The 23,528-nt window shown below is 41.8% G+C and overlaps 1 protein-coding gene and 1 long non-coding RNA gene across 4 annotated transcripts in view; one reads left to right on the plus strand and one right to left on the minus strand.

Moving 5' to 3' along the window:
* Window positions 1-15,441: 15,441 nt before the first annotated feature.
* The window catches only part of GREM2 (gremlin 2, DAN family BMP antagonist), a 105,571-nt gene continuing 97,484 nt past the window's right edge, over window positions 15,442-23,528 (minus strand). For both annotated transcript variants that reach the window (XM_029934819.1, XM_029934820.1), the window contains exon 3: window positions 15,442-16,027. In XM_029934819.1, coding sequence (XP_029790679.1) covers window positions 15,520-16,027 — 508 coding nt within the window. In that variant the 3' untranslated portion in view covers window positions 15,442-15,519. The remainder of the gene's footprint in view (window positions 16,028-23,528) is intronic.
* LOC115287959 overlaps window positions 15,463-23,528 on the plus strand; it is an 88,998-nt gene continuing 80,932 nt past the window's right edge. For both annotated transcript variants that reach the window (XR_003906744.1, XR_003906745.1), the window contains exons 1-2: window positions 15,463-16,541; window positions 18,054-18,151. This is a non-coding gene — a long non-coding RNA (uncharacterized LOC115287959). The remainder of the gene's footprint in view (window positions 16,542-18,053; window positions 18,152-23,528) is intronic.

Raw genomic sequence — 23,528 nt, forward strand, 5'->3', positions numbered from 1 at the left:
ACCCAGCAGAAGAAAAGAAATAATAAAGATCAGGGCAGAAATAAACAATATAGAATCCAAAAGAACAGTCGAGCAGATCAATGAAACCAAGAGTTGGTTCTTTGAAAAAATAAACAAAATCGATAAACCTCTAGCCAGGCTCCTCAGAAAGAAAAGAGAGAGCACCCAGATAGACAAAATCATGAATGAAAAAGGATCTGTTACAACCAATCCACTAGAAATACAAGCAATCATCAGAGATTACTATGAAGAATTATATGCCAACAAACTGGACAACACAGAAGAAATGGACAAATTCCTAAATACACATGCGCTGCCAAAATTCAAACAGGAAGAGATAGAAAGCATGAATAGACCAATAACCAGTGAAGAAATCGAATCTGTTATCAAAAATCTCCCAACAAATAAGAGCCCAGGGCCAGATGGCTTCCCAGGGGAATTCTACCAGACATTTAAAACATATTTTAAATTTTTATTTAATTTAACTTAATTTTTATTTTAGTACAGGTAACATATAGTGTTATATTAGTTTCAGGTGTACAGTATTGTGATTCAACAATTTCACGTCATCCAGTGCTCATCACAGCAAAATAATTCCTTAATCCCCATCACCCATCTCCCCCACTTCCCCCATCCACCACCCCTCTGGTAACAGTAATCTAATCTATATAGTTAAGAGTCTGTTTCTTGATTTGCCTTTCTCTCTCTCTCTTTTTTTCCTTTGCTCATTTGTTTTGTTTCTTAAATTCCATATATGAATGAAATTGTATGGTATTTGTCTACCTCTGACTGGCTTATTTCAGTTAACATTATAGTCTAGCTCCATCTATGTCATTGCAAACAGCATGATTTCATTATTTTTATGGCTGAATAATATTTCATTCCACATGATATGGAATTATTATATATATATTATATATACATCCATTATTATATATACATCCATCCATACATACACCTATACATGTGTATGTATGGATGGATGTATATACCACATCTTCATTCATTCATTTTTGGATGGATGCTTGGGCTGCTTCCATAATCTGGCTATTGTAAATAATGCTATAATAAACATAGTTGTGCATGTATCTCTTAATTAGTGGTTTTTGTACTGGGGGATAAATACACAATAGTGAGATTACTGGATCATAGGGTAGTTCTATCTTTTAAATTTCTGAGAAATCTTCATTATTGTTTTCCAGAGTGGCTGCACCAGTTCGCATTCCCAACAATAGTGCAAGACAGTTCCTTTTTCTCCACATCCTCTCTAAGACTTGTTATTTTGTGCTTTTAATTTTAGCCATTCTGACAGATGTGAGGTGATAACCTCATTGTAGTTTTGATGTGTTTTCCCCTGATAATTCATAACATTGTTTATTCATGTGTCTGTTGACCATCTGGATGTCTACTAACCCTTTATCAGATATGTAATTTGCAAATATCTCCTCCCCTTCAGTATGTTGCTTTTTATTTTTGTTGATAATTACTTTGCTGTGCCAAATATTTTTATTTTGATGTAGTCCCAATAGTTTATTGGACCATTATTATCCTCCCTTGCATTGGGAGACATATTAGAAAAATCTTGCTATGGTCAGGGCACCTGAGTGGCTCAGTCGGCTGGGAGTCCAACTTGGGCTCAGGTCATCATCTCGTGGCTCAGGAGTTCAAGCTCTCTGTTGGGCTCTGTGCTGATAGCTCACAGCCTGGAGCCTGCTTTGGATTCTGTGTCTACCTCTCTCTCTGACCCTCCCCAACTTGTGCTCTGCCACTCTCTCTAACTCTCTCTCTCTCTCTCTCTCAAAAATAAGTGAACATTAAAAAAAAGAAAGAAAAATGTTACTATGGTCAATGTCAGAAACATTACTGCCTGAGCTCTCTTCTAGGATTTTTATGGTTTCAGAAATCACATTTAGATCCTTAATCCATTCTGAATTTATTTTTGTGTATGGTTTAAGAAACTGATCCAGTTTCATTCTTTTGCTTGTAGCTATATAGTTTTCCCAACACCATTTGTTGAAGAGACTTTCTTTTTCTCAGTGGATATTCTTTCCTCCTTTGTCAAAGATTACTTGACCACATAATTGTAGGCTTATTTCCAGGTTCTCTATTCTGTTTCTTTGATCTATGTGTCTATTTTTGTGCCAATACCATACTGTTTTGATTACTACAACTTTGTAATATAACTTGAAGCCTGGAAATGTGATGCCTCAAGCTTTGCTTTTCTTTTTCAAAATCCCTTTCACTATCTGGGGTATCTTGTGGTTCCATATAAATTTTGGGATTGTTTGATCTAGTTCTGTAAAAAATGCTGTAGTTATTTTCATAGGAATTGTATTAAATCTGCAGATTGCTTTGAGTAGTATAGACATTTTAACAATATTCTTCCATTCCATGAACATGGAATGTCTTTCCATTTTTCTGCATCGACTTCAATTTATTTAATCAATGTTTTTAGTTTTCAGAGTACAGGTCTTTCACCTCTTTGGTTAGGTTTATTTCTAGCCTCTTACTATTTTGGATGCAATTGTAAAAAGGATTGATTTCTTAGTTTATCTTTCTACTGCTTCGTTATTGGTGTATAGAAATGCAACAGATTTCTGCACATTGATTTTTGTAACCTGCAACTGTACTGAATTCACTTCAGCAGGTTTTTTAAAATTTATTTCTTTATTTCTTTATTTTGAGAGAGAGAGAGAGAGAGAGAGAGAGAGAGAGAGAGAGAGAGAGAGAGAAAGCACAGAGAGAAAGGGAGATGGAGAGAAAATCCTAAGCAAGCTCTGTGCTGTCAGCTCAGAGTCTGATGCGGGGCTCAAACTTACGAACCATAAAGTTGTGACCTGAGCCAAAACCAAGAGTTGGGTGCTTAACCAACTGAGCCACCAGGTGCTCCAGTTCAAGCAGTTTTTTGGTGGAGTCTTTAGGATTTCCTATATATAGTATCATGTCACCTGCAAGTAGGGTAAGTTTTACTTCTTCCTTACCAATTTAATGCCTTTTATTTCTTCTTCTTGTTTGCTGTGGCTAGGAATTCCAGAACTATGTTTTTTGTTGTTTGTTTTGTTATAGAGAGAGAAATAGGCAGAGAGAGAGAGAGAGAGAGAGAGAGAGAGAGAGAGAGAGAAACCCAAACAGGTTCTGTGCTGCAGGGCAGAGCCCGATGCAGGGCTCAATCTCACAGACTGTGAGATCATTACCTGAGTGAAAATCAAGAGTTCAACACTTAACCGACTGAGCCATCCAGGCATCCCAAGGACTTCCAATACTATGTTGAATAAAAGTAATGAGTGTGGACATCCTTATCTTGTTCCTAGCCTTAGGGGTAAAGTTCTCAGTTTCCCCCCATTGAATATAATGTTTGCTGTGGGTTTTCAATATGTAATCTTTATCACTTTGAAGAATGTTCCTTTGAAACCTACTTTTCGAGAGCTCTTTTTTTAAAATTTTTTTAATGTTTTACTTATTTTTGATACAGAGAGAGACAGAGCATGAGAGGGAGAGGGGCAGAGAGAGGAGACACAGAACCGGAAGCAGGCTCCAGGCTCTGAGCTAGCTGTCAGCACAGAGCCTGACGCGGGGCTCGAATCCACGAACGTGAGATCTGACCTGAGCCAAAGCTGGAGACTTAACCGACTGAGCCACCCAGGCGCCCCATCGAGAGCTTTTATCATGAATGAATGTTGTACTTTGTCCAATGCTTATTCTGCATTTATTGAAATGATCATATGTTTTTATCCTTTCTTATTGTGTGATGTATCACATTGATTGATTTGTAAATATTGAAGTAAGTTTGGACCCCAGAAATAAATCCCACTTGATTATGGTGAATGGTTTTATTAATGTTGGATTTGATTTGCTTGTATTTTGTTGAGGAGTTTTGCATGTATGTTCATTAGACATATTGACCTGTAGTTCTCTTTTTTTTTATAGTGTCTCCGACTAGTTTTTGGTATCAGGGTGACACTGGCCTCATAGAATAAATTTGTATGTTTTCTTTCTTCTCCTATTTTTTTTTTGAATAGTTTGGGTAGAAAAGATATTAACTCTTCTTTAAATATTTGGTAGAATTTTCCTGTGAAGCTATCTGGTCCTGGACTTCCATTTGATGAAGGCAAAAATATTGGTTGATTACTGAATCAATTTCCTTCTTGGTAATTGGTCTGTTCAAATTTTCTCTATCTTCCTGCTTCAGTTTTGGTAGTTTATATGTTTCTAGGAATTCATCCATTTCTTCTAGTTTGTCTAATTTGTTGGCATATAGTTTTTCATACTATTCTCTTACAATTTTTTGTATTTCTGTGGTATTGGATGTTATTTCTCCTCTTTCATTGGTGATTTTGTTTCAGTTCTCTCTCTTTCTCTCTCTTTTTGATGATAATTTTGACTAGAGTCTTATCAGGTTTTTTTTTTTTATCTTTTTAAAGAACCAGCTCATAGTTTCACTTATCTCTTCTTCTGTATTTTTTTCCATTTCTATATCATTTGTTTCTGCTCTAAGCTTTATTATTTTCTTCCTTCTGCTGATTTTGGGTTTCGTTTTTTTTTTTTCTAGCTCTTTTAGCTGTAAGTTTAGGTTGTTTATTTGAAAATTTGCTTGGATTTGAGGTAAGCCTGTGTTGTTCTAAACTTCCTTCCTATAACCACTTTTGCAGCATCTCAAAGGTTTTGGACTATCGTGTTTTCAATTTTGTTTATTTCCATGTACTTTTTGATTTCTCCTTTGAATTCTTGGTTGAACCATTTATTTTTAGGAGCATGTTATTTAACCTCCATGTATTTGTGGTCTTTCCATATTTTGTCTTCTGGTTGATTTCTAGTTTCATAGCATTGTATTCAAAAAAGATAAATCAATATTTTTGAGTTGTTGAGATTTGTTTTGTGGCCTAATATGTGATCTATTCTAGAGAATGTTGCATGTGCACTTAAAAAGAATGTGTATTCTGCTGTTTTAAGATGGAACATTCTGAATATATCTGTTAAATTCATCTGCCCAATGTGTCATTCAAAGCCACTGTTTCCTTGTTGATTTTCTGTTTGGATCATCTATTAGTGCAAGTGGGTTGTTAAAATCCCCTACTATTATTGTATTGCTATTGATTAGTTCCTTTATGTTTTTTATTAACTGTTTTCTGTATTTAGGTTCTTTCATGTTGGGAACATATATTTATAATTATTATATCTTCTTGTTGGATTGTCCTGTTTATGATTATATAGTGTCCCTCTTTGTCTTTTTTTATAGACTGTTTTTATTGGGCTGTTGTCAAGTATAAGTATTGCTAATCTCACTTTCTCTTGATTCCATTTGCATGATAAATGCTTCTCCATCTCATCACTTTCAATCTGCAGGTGTCTTTAGGTCTAAAAAGAGCTTCCTATAGGCAGAACAGAGATAGGTCTTGTTTTTTTTATCCACTCTGCCACAGCTGATAGTCTTACAGAGTTTCCTTTGTATATAAGCATCTTCTTTTCTCTTGCAACCTTTAAACTTCTTTTCTTCACTATTATTATTATTTTTTTTTTTTGCAATTTTAATCACTATATGTCTTGGTGTGGACCTGCTTGGGTTGAATTTGTTGGGGGCTCTCTGTGCCTCCTGAATCTGGATTCTGTTTCCCTTCTCAGATTTGGGAAGTTTACAGCTATTATTTCTCAAATACATTTTCTGCACTCCTTTCTCTCTTCTTCTCATATCCCTGTAATGGGAATGTTATTATGCTCAATGTAGTCACTGAGCTTTCTAAATTTATTCTCATGATGCAGTGTTTGTTTCTCACCTGTTCAGTTTGACTATTACACTATTCTCTAGGTCACTGATACATTCCTATAGTCTACTATTTATTCCATCTGTCATATTTTTAATTTCATTTATTAATATTTTTTAAATCTCTGATATGTTTTTTTAAATCTCTTTATCAAGGATCTCACTGATGTCCTCTAATGTCCCTTTCTGATGTCTCATAAGTATCTTTAAAATCATTACTTTAAATTCTCTATCAGGCATATTACTTATAACTGTTTTTTTTTTTAGATCCTCTACTGTGATTTTTCCTGTTCTTTCTTTTGGGACATATTTCTCTGTCTCCTCACATTGTCTGCCTCTTTGTGTCTGTTTCTCTGTGTTAGGAAAGTCAACTATATCTACTGTTCTTGAAAGTAGGGGCTTTTAGAAAAAGAGGTCCTGTAGTGCCCTGCAACGCAGTGTCCCCTGTTCACTAGAACCTGATCCATCAGGGCAATCTTCTATGTGTGTTGCTTACATCCTGCTATTTTGTCTCAATGGCTTTTTCCTTTCAATTCAGGTACCTGCATTGACTCTCTGCCTATTGTGGACTGTGCTCGCCCTCTGTGATGTTACTGAAACCCAGGCAGACCAGCTCTGAAGGAGTATGACTGAAGAAGGGCTCAGGGGTGCAGCAGCAATAGAAGAAAAAAAAACTTAAAATTTTTATTTAAATTTCAATTAACATACAGTGTAATATGAGTTTCAGGTGTACAACATAGTGACTCAACACTTCCATACCACACCTAATGCTCATCACAGATGCTCTCCTTAATCCCCATCACCTATTTTATCCGTCTTCCCTACCAACCTCCCCTCTGGAAACCATTAAGTATTAGAAAATTTCACTGAGCTGCTAATCCTAGGCCATATCCCCTACTGTCTGATGGGAACATGGCAGTGGTGCTGATGGCTGGGGGCATGCAGTGTCTGTGTGTGGGACACCTGGGCAGTGCAGATTTACACTGGGCCATTAATTCTAGGCTGGATCCCCTGAAATTGGTGCCTGCAAAGGAATGGTGTATGGAGGTGGAGGCTGGGCAGGGTGCAGCACAGCATTAACAAAATTTAAACTGAGCCAGGGCTGAGGCCAACAGGCTTGGAATGGGCAAGTCCTCAGAAGAATTCATGGGCAGGATGCACTGCTAGCCATTAGGTAGCAAGCACTGTGCAACACCACCTCCTGCAAATGGCTTGTGCTTATGCTGGGGGTTGGGGGCAGGGGAGGAAAATGAAATCTGCCAGCTATTTTTTTTCCAGAGAAGACTTCAAACACACTCCAAAATCAGTATAAACACATCTCCCTCCTGTTGTGCAAACTGCCGCTTCTCTATTGCCTCTCTATGGGCTGTTGTCTCTTTAAGGGCACGGATTGGGTTATCACTGGCTCCCCAGGTTCTCTCACTGCTGAGTCAGCTGACTTTTAAAGCTCCAGACTCCAAGTCCTACTGGCTATTCAAACTCATGGAATTCAGCTCCTCTGGTTTTCAAGGCCAGACATTATAGGGATTTGTTTTTCCTGCATGGTCTCTCTGGTGCTTTCCCCTCTCTGCACCCACAGGGCCCTCTCTCCTGCTGGCAGCTCCCAACCACCCTCTCTGTCCTTCCTCAACTCTCCGAGGCAGCTTCTCTACATTTAGCTGTGGAATTTTTCTGCCAGTCTTTAGATCGCTCTCTGTTTTTCTTTTTCTTTTTCTTTTTCTTTTCTTTTAGTTTTTTTTAACTTAGATATGAGTGATATCTAGTTGTAAATGAGTGAGCTTAGACTTCTCCTACTCTGCCATCTTCCCAAGGGGTTTAACACTATTTTTTATGTTACGTGTATTATATACAGCTTTCTTTCAATAAAGTAAGGTGGAGAGAAGAAAATGTTATTAAGTAAATTATGAGAAAAGGAAAATACATAGCCCTGTCCTGTATTTATTGAAAAAAGAAAATGTAGAAATGGGCCTACACAGTTCAAACCTGCGTTGTTTTCAAGGATCATCTGTATTTCCGAAGGTAACTTTGTTCTCTCTTTCCTTATTCTCTCCCTCTCTCTTGGAAGTCTCGCTACATTAATGGGTTTAGTAATGATTTTGTCCTTCTTTACTAATTTTACCCAGGTGTAGCTGTCACTCTATTCCAATCCTATTTCTTTGGGACAGATTTATTTAGATTATTTCACTATCACTGCAGACCTAACATTTCTAAAAACCCACACCATCACCTCACTTGTGTGGGGTTTCCCATCTTTTACACCAGCATACTCCTCTTTAGTCACCAAATTCTGCAAATATTTTGTGTACTTTTATCTTTCAGATTCAGTTCTATTACCTTGTCTGGCCCTAATCTTCAGTCTAACTTCTTAATAGAGCTACTGAGTTCGCTAGTCTGGATATGGATTCTGTTCCCTCCAATCTTGCATATTGTGACTAAAACGATCCTCAATCAAATTGGTCAGCAATTTTTTACTTCCTCTCAAATCAAGTGGAACCTCTTTTGCTTCTCTTTCAAGGTCATCCACATTCTTTACTGTCTCCCCCCTCCTCCCACACTCTATCCTCTCTCCCCTCACACGCATGCTAAGGTGAATATTATGGGATCCACTCAGATACTCTCTTCAAGAGTATGAGAGTAGGCTTACCCATTCCATCTCACCCCCAGCCCAGCGAATTCACCAGCAGCTGATGGCTGGATCCCTCACTAAGAGGGGACGTGAGTGAAAGAGAATGCATTCTCTCTCCAAGGGATGCCCTGAAGCCAGTGACTGACTGCCTGATGTGAGATCCAAACCCCTGTCCTCCTTGCTGCCATTTGGGAAACAAGAATTCCTATCACAGCACCACATAGGACCAGACGAGGCCTCAGTTGCAAACCAGTTTAATCTTCCTGCTACACAATCCTATCTCCTCACTTCCTTACAGGTCTGTGTTCTGAGATTACTCCCCAATAAACCTTCAAAACACTTTGTCACAGAGTTTGGGGAAACAATCTAAGATAGTTCCAGGAGTGGTCCCAGAAAGTGCACTCTAACATAGGATTTGGAGATGAATCACGTGCCAGTCAGTTGCCATGGCCCTTGGTGTGCTGTAGCATTCACTGTTAATATTTTTCCCAAGCATAAACTGAGGTGGGATGTTGGTGTGGAGACTTCTGGATGGTGCAATACTTTTGGTGCCTAAGGATAGTAAGGTACGTGGGTTAAACGTCTGATTCTTGATTTTGACTCAAGTCATGATCTCAGGGTTCATGAATTTGAGCTCTGTGTGGGGCTCTGCACTGACATCATGGAGCCTGTTTGGGATTCTCTGTTTCCATCTCTCTCTGCCTCTCCCCTGCTCACTCTCTCTCTCTCTTTAAAAAGAAATAAATAAACATAAAAAAATAATTATAAGGTACAGTTTGACTCTAAAAACTTTGGAATTGGGGAACAACTTCCAAGTGTCATTTGTTAAAGACTAGGGTGAGTGATGACCAATTCACTCAGAATACAAAAGCAATATCGTCTCTGGCAGAGTTTAATTAGACTCCTACAGTCAGGCAGACTCAGCTATACAAATGGTATTATTTCAGAAAAGTTTGGATTCGTAGCTCCAACGAGTCTTCTGTGCCAAGGTTAGGGTCCTAATAAGGAAGAACTAAAACCCTAAAATTGGGATGGGAATACCTTGGTAAATGTGGTCAAGAATCTCAAACTCCCCAATTTCCCTGAACCTGATAGGCCTCTTGTTAGGCACCCCTCCCCTATTCAAGATGTGCTGGGTCAGTTAAAGGATGAGAGTAAAGTCACTGCAGGAGCCAGAAATTAAGTGCAGGATCACGTCCTGAGGGTGCTGCATCAGGGACAGGGAGCAGAACTTTAAGCTTGGTATCACCATAGGAACACTCGTCCATGATTAAGAATTTAACATTGTGGCAAATACCTCAGGCAAGGTGATAAGGTACTAGCATGATTCTTAGAGTATCACAGAAACGGATCCATATTCAGCAAAATAAAATTGCAAGAGCTTCCATGGTACGTGGTGGAGGAAACAATTCACAGGCTCAGAGAAGTGGGCATGCTCATGTGTGTCTGCTGTGTAAAGCTAAAAAACACACCAGCCAGTGGTGGTCCCAGGAGAGCCTTTGTTCACCAAAGCAACATTGCCTGTGTTTGTGTCAGGAAGGGCAGCAGTTCTGAGAAGCGCAGCCATGCCCGTTGTCTGTAGCTCACAGCTAACAGTAGGAAGAGATGCTGCTATAAAACTAGGCTCCCTGATGGATCTTATATTATTTTGAGCAAGATCTCAAAATAATATAAGCCAGATGCCAGTGCTTAACTTTCAGGCATATCGTGGGCAAAATTATTACAGAGTGATGGATTTTGGAGTGATATCCAGAGAATCCCAGCTTGGAGTTGGATAATAGAATGTGGTATTGCTGGATATGAGATGGATGGGCTACCAACAAGAGTATTGCTTAATTTATACATTCAAAAGATATCAATGATGGATTATCAGAAACAGGGCTGTGTCTTAGTGAAAATCACAATTCCTTGCTCAGTTTCCAGATCAGACTGGAATCCATTGGCTGAAGGAGGGGCTGATTCTTTAGAAGTAAGGACCCTTCAATCCTAGGGCAGATATATTCATTTGTTATTCCACTTGTACTTAACCAGGGAAATTAGAACTACTTACTAAGGTAAGTGTGTTATGAGGATAAAGAGGAATACTCAGAACTTTTGAAGATTATTGAACACTGGTTCTGAATTTACATAAATACTTGGAGACCCAGTAAACCAACATGGCTCCATATTAAGGTGAGCGATATATAGGGGCCATCAGAGTCCTAACCAATGTCTGGTTCTCAGAGAGCCCACTGGTCTCTTGGTCCTTCCCCTAATCTCCAAATGCCCAACTGATAGGAACACTCATGGTAGTTTGAAGAACCCTCACATTGATTCCTTGACTTCTTGAGTAAGAGCCAATGTAATAGGGAGGGGCAAGTAGACATTTCTGAAGCTTCTTACCTCAGCAAAAAGAGTAAATAAAAAACAATGGTGAATTCCAAAGGGAATGGAGTAAACAAATGAATCTTTCAAAGACTTGAATATTGTGTAATAGAATTCAATAGAACATGGCAGGTGATAGGACAGTAGCCCCAGTTGTAGCTGCTTTGCTCAATGTGTTTTTTGTTTGCCTGTTTTGTTTTACTAGAGTAGGCTAAAGCACCATTCAGCGCTTGATCTAGCAAATGTGTTTTTAGCTGCACCTGTCAGGAAGGAGAGGTGGATGCCGCTGGGGTTTCCAGCGGATGAACAGTGGCTTATGTTTATAGTCTTGCCCTCAAGTCTATGCGAGTTCTTTATTTTTGAGTGAGAGACAGAGGGTGAGCAGGAGAGGAGCAAGGAGAGAGGGAGACACAGAATCTGAAGCAGGCTCCAGGTTCTGAGCTGTCAGAACAGAGCCCCACACGAGACTCGAACTTGTGAACCACAAGATCATCACCTGAGTTGAAGTCAGACACTTAACTGACTGAACCGCCCAGGCACGCCAAGTTCATGCAAGTTCTTGTGTCCTTTATCAAGATATAATCTAAAATAACCTGGATTTTATGGACATTCTGTAAAATGTCATATTTGACATCATGTAATAGTAACACATGAGAGATATGAGGCAAGTATGTTGAAGGTCTTGGTTTATACATAATATATACACCAAACTGTAAAGTTTACATAAACCTTAGAGAATAGGTAGTACATCTACAAAGCTTCATAAGATTTCTGATTCCAGACAAGATGGAGTAGACACATGCTGCCTAATCCTCCCACTATAGACTCTGGAATATATATATATGTATATGTATATGCCTCTGTGTGTGTGTTTTATGTTATATACAAATATATAAGTATATATGTATATGTGTATGTTATACATATATTATATATGTGTGTGTGTATATAATTTAATATACACCTATATATATAATTTAATAGTACACTTTATATATATAATTTAATAGTACACCTATATACATAACAATAAGGCTCTAAAAGATGAAGAACAAAAGGGAGATCAGGTAGGAAACTTGGGATCTAAGGAATAACAGGAATTTCCCTGGTTTTCGCCCCCCTCCCTTATGTATCCCAGACTAAGTAGTAGAGTGACCAGCAACCCGGAAATGTCAATGGGTACAACCACCACCATCACAACAAAAACTGCTTGTTTTCTCATTTTTCCCTTATGGTAAGTGGCACTGGCTGCTGTGCCTGAGAAGTAGTGGTGGTGGTTTGGGTGAAAAGGGGAGCAAGGTTGGGTGAAAGGTAAGAAGGATTCAAATGTCAGGCGCCTGGGTGGCTCAGTCAGTTAAGCATCTATCTGACTTTGCCTCAGGTCATGATCTTGCAGTTCCAGGTACAGAGCCTGGAGCCTGCTTTAGATTCTGTGACTCCCTCTCTACCCCTCCCTGCTTGTACTCTCTCTCAAAAACAAACTTTTTATTTTAATTAAAAAAAAGAAGGATTCAAATGATAACCTGATGATCAAGTTTGAACTGTATTATTTATGACTTTGTCTTATTGGTTATCTCTGATGTAGAGCTACCCATCAGTGGTGATAAATCAATTAATTATCAAAGGAGCTTTCTAGGGATACATAGATCCTTATGTTGCTCACTCAATAGCAAAAATTCATTTTCATTGACTTTATAACTTAAAAATCTATCAATCAACTTCAGAAACAAGTAAATTGAAATACCTTAGCCTCGTTTAAGTGGAGTATTCTGCCCCATTTAATAAACTAAGATAAATTAGTAAGTTAAACTTCATTCCTTTGAAATCCATAGAGTAAATCAACCATATGAAATTTTATTATAGTGTTTATTTTTTATTCGTAATTGAGTTGTGTGAATGTCATATGTGTGAAGTCAATTAGTTGAAAAACACTGTGATAGTAAGAAATGTTGAAATGTGTGAAAAGTGATTGTGAAAAAGGACAAAACTTAGCAGAAGTTCTGGCTTGTTGAAGACACAAGTTTGGTACCCTGGTCACTACAAGGAAGATGAACTTCTGTATTTCTTATTCAAAGAGCACAATGAGAAGAGCTCAAGAATTCTGTCTTCAGCTGCTGAGCAATATGTAAGAGGCTTGGAAACTCCCTAAGACCAGAACTGAGAGTTATCCCCTTTACCTCTGCTCCCTGAATGCCTGATTTGGATTCTCACTGATGACACCAGGCCCCAAAGGAGATTGCATGATGTAAACTAAGGCTTAAGTTCACCATGACTGGACAAAACCACCCCGAACAAACAGTGCTCCTTCACTGCCCACTGAAACAAGTTCTGAATTCCATTTTTATGGCACATCACACCAGGATCACATATAATCCTAGAGTATCTTTATTTGTTCTATAATTTAATAGTAGACCTATAAAATAATTACATTATACTTATAGCTTTTCTTCATTTATAAACAGACAAAAAAACCAATTAAATACAATTTGAGCCATTAGAAGGTAAACTTTGTACATACCCCCAGAAGGAGCTTCACACTGCAGCATATCATATTGCTTCCATTGCTACACCCACAATTGGGTTCAAAGAGAGTGTTCTCATGTTTGTATTCTGTGAGTTCATAGCTTAATCCTTCCCCTATCAACTTGGGTTCTGTGTTAATAAAATGACAGAGTTGGCTCTGCAGTCAGCCAGAGACTCCCATCCATGCCCACCTCCCTACTCTACTCCATTGGCCTTAGTTACAGTCCTGTGATGTGGACTTCCTTCCTTCACAGCCTTTCTGCTGTGTGTTCTGTACTGAGTCTGACTTGCAGTTTTCCATTAAATGCAAAAATAAATTCTGAACTTGGACACGCTCTCTACTTTTTTTCTCCATCCCAAGGTTCCAGCCTTCAAGGATTTCTGTTGAGTTCTGCCTCCTGATTTAGGGCTGTGTATAGCCATTTCTAAAACCAATACCCCCTTGTGCAACAGCACATTCTGCTCTGGTGTCACAGAGTTACAGAAGTGACAAAAAGGAAACATGCAGTGCAGGGGCAGGAAATTGATTCACCCGTCATGCCACACCTTGCTCTCCAGGTGAATACCTCCAGATCCCCCATCACTGCCAAAGGTCAGCCAGCTTCAGTTCCCAGAGCAGCTTGTAGAGGGTCTCGAAAACCTGGAAGTGGGTCTTTCTGAGTGCCCTTGGCAGCAGCACTTGAGACCGAGTGCTTGGGGATTACCAATGAAAGGTTGTCAAAGTGTACGGATTCCCACCAATGGCATCTAATTCACATTTTCAGATTCCATACATTACTCACAGGGAAGCCTTTGTGGGGCAATCTAGCAAAGGGACTCAGTGTAAGTATACTTTTGTGGGATAATACGTTGTCAACTTTCTTATACCAAGAGATCACAGCATGAAAATCTCAACGATTCATAAAAATGAAAGGTAAGTTGGTCATCCTTTTGTTTTGTTTTGTTTTGTTTTTTAATTCCATTCTTTGCAAAGGAAGCTTCTGTAGGATAGCTTAACTAGATTTCTGTCCCACATATTTTATTTTCTCTTTCTTCCTACACCACAAAGTGAATTGACTCCTTATGCTTTTAAATATTTCTTTTACCAGGAAATATTTTTTGTTTAGTGTCATGGCAGTAAAATAATGTAACTTCTTACACCACATATGCATATTAAATATCATAGGGCTTTTAAGTTCTCCCTTAACGACTTCCCAGTGAGTGTCCTCCCTCCCATCCCAGTCCACTTTCTACACTGTGCTGCAATGCTTTAGTACCTTCAGTGAACTATTATTCATTGTCAGATCACAATGTAAAATCACCTGGCGTCTCCCTGCCCAATCTAAGAATAGGTGCATGACAGTGAACTGCTGACTAGGCATTATTCGCTAGTGAACCGCTTTGTGGGTCTTCCTCAGAACAGTACTGCAAAGCCAGAGTCCAAACACGTGACACAATACATGGATAGGTCTATAGTGCTTTTTAACAGCTCCTTACAATACAGGTCAATTACAAAACCAGCGTTAATATGGAGATCTTCGTGTGTAATAATATTCTAATTGCAGCAATGCTAGCATGCACACCAGGGTTCATCTGAGTCCACAGATGGGGGGTGGCGTGGGGAAGCGGTGGTGAGGGCTGAGGATAGGGGAGAGTGTGGCCTGCTGAGCAAGGCCCCTAGGGAAGCCCATTTCATATCCTAGGGGCTCAAGTCATCTTCTCGGTGTCGGGGTTTTGGGAGAAGCTCCGTGGGTGTGGACAGTGTCCAGGTCCGCGTCACAGCAGCGCGAGGGCGGCCCTCCCGTCCCCAGGGGCGCATCTCGTCGCAGGGACCCGGCCCAGCGGGGGAAGCAGCGGCTTGCGGGCCGCGTCCGGCAGGCCTGGAAAGGGGAGCTGGAGTGTAGGATAAGGCCGGCGACACACTCGCTTCTCCACTCGGTGGAAACATCGATGTCGACTCGGCAGGGCGGCCCGGGGGAGGCCCTCTCCGGCCCCGACTGTCGGCCGCGGCCCGGGACGCTGCCTGTCTGGTATCCCTGGAAGGAGCGTGCGGCTGGGGCGCCGTCCGGCCCGGAAGCGTGCTCGCCGCGGAGCGTGGCGGCCCCGGAAGCGTGCTCGCCGCGGAGCATCGGGCGCCGGGGACGTAGCGCCTTCAGCCCCGGAAGCGTGTTCGCCGCGCAGCGTAGGGACGCGGGGCACGGGGCGCCGTCGGGCCCGGAAGCGTGCTCGCCGCGGAGCGTCGGGGGCCCCGCCGCCCGGCGCGGGGCGCTCACTGCTTGCCGGAGCCGCCCAGGTTCACGGACATGCAGCGACACTGCTTCACCTTCTGGATCTTCTTGAGTCGGAAGGGCGGGTCGAGCCCGGGGCACTCGAGCTCCACCAGCGCCGAGGTGACGCGCTGCGGCTTGCAGAAGGCGCATGACTGGAAGGACGCCTCCTCCTGGCGCACGTGGCGCGGGATGTAGAACGAGTTGCACTGGCCGTAGCAGAAGCGGTTGAGCAGCGTGCGGCTGCGGCAGCCCTCCTCGCTCACCGTCTGCCGCAGCGGCTGCGTCTTGCACCAGTCACTCTTGAGGTACTTGCGCTCGGTGACCACCAGGGCCTCCTGGCTGGAGGCCAGCACCTCCTTGACCTGGTGCTGCCATCTCTCCGAGTGGTTGCCGCCGCCGTCCTTGTAGGGCGAGGGGATGGCGCCCGCCGGGCGGTTCTTCCGGGCCTCGGCTGCTCTCACCAGCGCGGCCGCCAGGCACAGGCACAAGGAGAGCTTCCAGAACATCCTGCAACGAGAGGACAGTCAGAGGGACCGGCAGGCAACCCGTCCTCCTGCCGCGTTGGAAGGCGCTGCGGTCGGGTCGCTGGAGGGGAGAGGGCGTGCAGCAGGCCCGGCGGGCCGGGCAGGGGCGACGCCGCGACGCACAAACTCGTGTCCGTCTGCCGCAGAGGGATTCGGAAGCGAAGGTTGTCAGAAATAGCCCAAGCCAGTTTGCCGAAGCGCAAGAGTGGTTAATGTAAGTCACTGCATCCTCACTGAGTTATTTGCGCAGCGCTGCCCTATGTGTATCAAGTCTATCTCATTTGATTCTCAAAACAACTGTAGCTTGGAGGTGGCCTTATTGTCCCTACTTTATAATGAAGGAAATCGAGGCCCACAGAAGTTGAATACTTTCCCCAACGTCACACAACGACTAAGAATGTACCAGGATTTCGAGCCAGGCATCTGCCTCAGGAGCCACCGAAAGTAACCGTTAGACGTGGATATGATCAAGAAAATTAACAGAAAGGAAAGGAAAGGTGGGTACGGTTCACAAGTTCCTTACCAATGAGCACTGGGCGCTGGAGGCGCCTGAGTGGCTCAGTTAAGCGTCCGACTTCCGCTCACGTCATCATCTCACAGTTCCGGAGTTGGATCCCCAGCGTTGGGCTCTGGGCTGACAGCTCAGATCCTGGAGCTGCTTCGGATTCTGTGTCTCCCTCTCGCCCCACCCCGCCCCTCCCCCACTCGCACTCTGTCTCTCTGTCTCAAAAATAAATTTAAAAAAATTATAAAAAACGAACGAACAAACAACGAGTGCTTGGGCACCCGGATGGCTCAGTCAGCTAAGCTTCTGACTTAGTCTCAGGTCATGATCTCGGGGTAGGGGAGTTGAGCCCCACATCGGACTCACTGCTATCAGCCTGTCAGTGCAGAGCCTGCTTGGGATCCTCTGTCCCCATCTTTCCGCCCCTCTCCTGGCTTGTGTTCTCCCCAAAATAAATAAATATTAAATAAATAAATAAATAAATAGTACTAAACTTAGAAATGACTATAGATTAGGAAAAGTAATATTGACACCTCTGTTACTTGCCATGAATAAAAAATTACATTTAACATCTGCACAAAGATATTCAAGTTAATTCAAGTGAGTTAGTTTCTTGTAGTGGAAACCACTTCCCAGTCATGAATTAAGAAACTTCCAAGGCTGTATTAAAACTGCCGTAGACAATGCAATGATAACCACATGAGTAAATTGTATCTGCTGTGTGCATGTGAGGGCCTGGTGACACAGGTGTGCAAGGGTGGGAGCTAGAAAGAAACTTCCTTTGAACTGTGTCTTGTGGAAAGCAAGCTAAGTCTGACTGAAAGATAGATTCCTTAGAAGTTTAATTCACAGTTTCTATTGTAATATTTACATTAATGCCCTCAAGGGGTAGCCGTCATGCTCGGTAGAGAGGATTCTTACAAGCTGCCAGCTGTAGTTCTTCGTCACCCTTGTCATCCTCACCGTCCTAGTCACATTTGTCCATTGCCTCCCTGTGCACCTGTAGGACTGCATGAGACTCTCATCCCTTTGATGTGTACACACCTTTAACATGTACAAAATGGCATGAAGATATATGTATCTAGACCATTAGTTTTAGTTATGTAGCATACAGTAATTATATAACAGGCATAAGCATAATGACTAAAATTTATAATAAATATATTAAATCTCTGAAGTATTGTCAATGTCTTAAATGTATCTGCTAATAATTCATATTTACTGGTGTTCAAAACACATCACTCTTAGGGTACCTGGGCAGCTCAGGTCATGATCTCAGGGTTCGGAAGTTGGAGCCCCCCATTGACCTCTCCACTGTCTGCGCAGAGGAGAGCCCACTTCAGATCTTCTGTCTTCTCTGTTCTCTACCCCTCTCCTGCTCTTGTGGGCTCTCTACCTCTCCCTCAAAAATAAAAATTTAAAAAAATCTCTCTTATATATGTTTAAGCATATTTAATCATCAAAATGCTATGAAATAGGTATTATTATTTCTTCCATTTTATAGATGAGGAAACTGAGGCATGGAGAGGCTTCACAACTTACCAAGATCACATGGCCAGTATGCGAAGTATTTGAATCCTGGCTCCATGATCCTGGCTCCAGGTGAGTAAAACTATCTCATTGTTAAAAATATTTGTGTTAAAATATCTATGCTAAAATATTTCATGTCATTATTATTAGTCTAAGTGTAATCCACAAGAGGCTTTTACAAATCATTTAGCAGAGAATTCCTTCATTCATCAAATTTTGTTGAGTATTTATTCTGGAATAAACTCTGTAATAAGCCTTGTGAATTCCAGCACCTCCCACAGAGACCACAGCTAAGGTTCTTACAGAGTCAGATGAGCCCTGACAAGATCTGCTGTCCTGACTCTTACCTTGGAGGCCTTGTCACCTGTACAGTCTCCCTTGCTCACTCTGCTCCTCCTTTCTGTTTCTAGAACATACGTGGCATTTTTTTCTGCTCTAGAGCCTTATTTTTGCCTTTCTCCCAGATATCTGCATGGCCTTCTCCTACAGTCTTCAAGTCTTCACTCAATTATCACCTCCACAGTGAGACCTTAATGGGTAACTTCGCCATAACCCTAGCATTATTTATTGTCTCCTTCATCCCTGCTTTGTTTCCCCCCATGGCATTTAGCATCTTACAGATTTGAAAGATCTTACTGAGTTTTGCGTTGTCTGGCTTCTCCCAGTCAATTTAAGGTCCAAGAAGGAAGGATGCCTGTTTATCCATTATTATATGTCTTGAACTCAGAACTATGCACTCAATACATACGTGTTTAAGGACCCATGAACGCCATGCATTTCATTGCCTTCAGTGAACTTGCAATTCAGAAGTTAGACAAAGGCATGCAGGCGACAGTGCTGTAGTTTTAGAGGCAAGGGTTCCATGGCAATGATCCTGGGATGGAGGGCATCTGAATGACTGGGATGCTTTGCGTGCAGATTCCTCACCCCCACGCCACAGCATTCTGAATCAGTAGAGTTGAGGTGGAGTTTGAGATCTGTACTTTAAAGAACTGCTTTGGGTGATTGCCATTGGCACCAGTGTCCCCAGGAGATAGTGGAGGCACAAGGAAAGAGCATCCGTTCCTCCTGGAGAGGGAGCAGGAGATGCCCAGGAAGTAACAGCTAAATGAGTGGTTAAACTCCAAATAACATTGTTCCAGGCAGTGACACTGCCAAGAGTGCAGTTAGATAAATATAATGACAAGAGGCAAGGGAAGTAAAAACATTTAGAACAGAGAGGGGGGAAAAAGGGAAAGACTTTATTTTTTTGTAAAAACATTTTGTGCAATACAGTTTTTTACATTTCATGGCTGGATTTTTAAAGGATTTCCCTCATGCCTCTTTAGTTCCACACAGGAATTGTTGTGTGAAAATGACCATGCTTCCAGCAGACGCGTGACAAGCAATTGAGTATTGAACTCATTTGACTCACACAGCTTATTATATCTGCAGAATGATTTCTGATCTCAATAGTCTCTTAAAAAGAAAGTATGTTGGTTCCATTTTAATAATTTCCAAAATTATTAACATTCTGAGTAAACACAACCAAAAGTTTGCAAGTCCCAGCCAGGAAAGATTTACGGAGTCAGCCTGGTCCTCCATCTCTGGATCCAGGAACAGCTTCACATGCATCTCTGATAGGCTAAAAAACGCATGCTTTCATTCAACTGGTCCTAGCTGTTGTCAGGGAGAATCGAACTAAAACATGTTCTGATCAATTTGAGGCAAAAGCCCTTAGAGTTTCAGTATTAGATGTGATGATTAACAGCATGCATTCTTTGAACGCTTTGAAACATTTTCAAAACATCTGGCAATCACCCTTAGAAGTTATGCCTCACAGGAACCTAAGAAGAAAAGCAAATCTCCCATTTTATTTTTTACTTTATTTTTGAGACAGAGCATGAGTGGGGGAGGGGCAGAGAGAGAGGGAGACACAGAATCTGAAACAGGCTCCAGGCTCTGTGCTATTAGCACAGATCCCGATCCGGGGCTCAAACCCATGAACTGTGAGATCATGACCTGAGCCGAAATTGGATGCTTAACCAACTGACCCCCCCCAGGCACCCAGGAATCTACTATTCTAAAGACTTGACGATTGCTCAGCCCAAGCTCCTCTCTTTCCTTTCCTCCATTTTGTGTCTTTACTCCTTCACAAACAGCAACAGGAAATTGCCAAGGATCTGGGATCTCAGTGTCAGGATAGGTAAGTGGGCAAGAGGTATCTGCCGCGGTGACTGTTAGGCTGTATCCCCTCCACTTGAAGGGCACACTGAAGGATCTGAGCCAGTTTTGATCATGGCGCATACTACAGTGGCCCTTAAGTGTGGGGGGTTCCTCGGGATAGAACATGCATGCCTCTTTCTTCAGTTCACTATTTCACACACACTTGCACACAGGTTGGTGGCCCCACCAGGACCTGAATTTAACACTCCAGAGTCCTGCTTTGCCTTGAATCACTTCACTACTCAGAGAAATGATTTGCATACAGTTAACCCCTGAGGAACATTGACATAGCTGCTGGCACCACAGCACACGTATCCTTCATCTTCCCCTCACGTCTTGTGTTTGGCTTGTCTCAGAAGAAACTTGTAAATAAAACCTGTTGGTTTTATTAACCATCCCTGTGTCTTGACAATGTTATAAATTTGCAAGGGATACCAGGACCATAAATGCTGATATGCTAAGCAGTGTGTGTTGGTCAAAGTAGGTTGTGGAGAGAGAGAGGTAGAGAAAGCACTTTCTCTTAAGGAACACCCCAGGGCCTGGCCTTTGTTGGTTATCAGAACTGGGGCTGCACAGGCCAGGGTAATATAATATCTAAGCAGCTAAAGAATAACTGGCCCCTTCTGTCAGCCTTTCCTAGAAGCGTCCAGAGGTTCAACAATAGGAGCTTGAGCAATAATGTTTCCTAATTTCTAGGAAAGGCGGCTGAATCCTCTGCAAAAGGTGTCTGTAAGTGACCAAAGGCCAAGGGTTCTGTGAAGCTGACTAACTTGCTCCCAGAGTGACTTTGTTGAATTTTAGAGGTTGGATCAGGGCAGTACAGAGCTGTGGTAGGTGGGAAGGGGCCCAGCAGTTTCTGAGACCTGAGACTTCTAGGATGTCGTTGGCAGGTTAAAGGGAAGGACCCATAGCTGAGTATCGGCAGATACATCCGAGATAAAGCTGCTCCCACGCACGGCCCAAGTGAAAACAGAATCCAGATCAAACAGTAAACTTCAAACAAAACCCACAACATGGTAGAATTTAGAGATTATTTTTGTGGGTTTTACTACTAGCACCTCAACAGCCAAAGTACTTCATCTGTGACATGGACTCTTGGGCTGGAGGCAGTGCCTGAGGTCTCCAACTAGAGGTGGACACGCCTTGGCTCAGGCACCTCCTCCTAGCCCAGATGACGTATCTGCTGAAGCCACTTGCTTCCAGCAACTGTGATCTGCAGCGCACAGGGACCCAAGGGCTTGCTCCGACCTGAGGTCCGTTTTTGTAAACAAGGTCAGGTTGAACACAGCCATGCCTGCCCAGCAACATTTTCTTTATAGCTGCTTTTGTGTTGCCAAGACAGACTGAGCAGTGGGAACAGAGACGGCTCAGTCCACCAATTCAAAAATATTTACTACCTGGCCATTCACCGAAAAATTTTTCCAAATCCTGTCCCAAACTTTTCCTCTCCCAATTCAGTCATTGCTTTCTTTTTACCTTTGTGTTCTTTTGCTAGAAAAGTAGCTCTGAATTTAAAAAATTTTAACTATGAAACATTTCAAACATAGGACAATCTAGAACATACAATAAACCCTATCTACCCACCACCCAGATTAAAACAATATTAATATTTCCCATCTTTATTTTGCTATCTCTTTCAATTTTTAAATAAATAAAACAATATAGGTAATACTAAAGTTTTGTCCTCCTACGCTTCTACACTCATTGAAATGGCCAGCATCCTAGAGTTGGTTATGTCGTTCCTGCTAACGCTTTTGAATGTTTACTGGTTGTGTTTTGTGTATGAGGGCATGTTTGTGTGCACATGTTTGACCTTCACATGTGTGTATATATTTTATAGCTACACTCTTCTTGAGCAACTTTATTTTAAAAATTAAATTTTTAATTTTTTTTAGCAACTTTTAAATTCAGCAATAGGTGTTTGAGATTTTACACATGTAGGTGTTTTTAGAGGGAGTCTATTCATCTCCACTGCTGAATCTTAAAGAGCAGTTTATAAATTCACCTGACTGAGGGACAGTGAGGTTTTTTCTATTTTGTCACTGTGACCAATAGTGCTGCACTGAACAGTTTTGTGTGTGTTTATTTGCCCACTTACTAGTTTTTCTAGAGAAGACACTGAGAAGTGGAGATCCTGGGTCACGGGATATGTACACCTTGAGCCTGACTGAGTTTTGCTAAGTTACTTTCCAGGTGCTTATGCCAGTATTCTCTCCCCGCAGTAGTACGTGAGTCCCTGCTGCACCTACTGCTAACACTTGGTGTGACTGATGTATTTCTTTTTGCCTATCTGAAAAATTTGAAATGGCATCTTATTATCATTTTAATTTGCATTCCTCTGATCATCAAGCTCAAATACTGTAGTCATACACTGAAAGGGAGAGATTGCAACTCATTCTAAGTAAAGGAGTAAATTAAAATATTAGGAAAGGAAAAATAAGAAGTACTAACTATAAATCTACTGAACTGTCATGAGAAGACTAGGAAGTGGCTTGTGATTTCAAAGCAGAATGATCAGGGCACCCCACATGACTCAGAAGTTTGAAATCCAAAGGGATTCATTTAGTTTTCCAAGTGACCTGCCCGAATGGAACGCTAACTATCCTTTTGTTCCAGGAGAAGTTTAATTTCATCTGGAAAAATTATGTTTTTAAAACCGAAGAAGAAATGATACTATCATTACTTACTTTGACTTCTGGATAGAAAGTGTATCATTTAGGAATTTATTTTTTTTAATAATTTTTTTCATGTTTATTTTATTTTTGTGAGAGAGAGACAGAGCATGAGCAGGAGAGGGGCAGACAGAGAGAGGGAGACACAGAATCTGAAGCAGGCTCCAGGCTCTGAGCTGTCAGCCCAGAGCCCTACGCGGGGCTCAAACTCACGAACCGCAAGATCATGACCTGAGCAAAGTCGGACGCTTAACTGACTGAGCCACCCAGGCGCCCCTCATTTAGGAATTTGTAATCAGAGTTCTTAATCTCTGAAAAAATTGTCAGGATGAACTCAGTCTGGGAAATGTAACGCTGAGGCAAGATGGCAGCAGAGCATTAAGTTAAATAAGAAAATGGATGGGAAAGCTCTGTGAGGGCTGTAAGCTTATGCACACAGGGCTGCTTTTCTCTGGAACAGAGCCTCTGGGGACGGGAGTGAGAACATGGCTTCTGGGCCTGGCGCCGCCCATCTCCTGACCTCATGTGGCTCACTCCTAAGCTTCTCTGGGTTCTCCTCTGTAAAAATGGTG

Source organism: Suricata suricatta, chromosome 3 (assembly GCF_006229205.1).
Source record: "Suricata suricatta isolate VVHF042 chromosome 3, meerkat_22Aug2017_6uvM2_HiC, whole genome shotgun sequence".
Lineage (NCBI taxonomy): Eukaryota > Metazoa > Chordata > Mammalia > Carnivora > Herpestidae > Suricata > Suricata suricatta.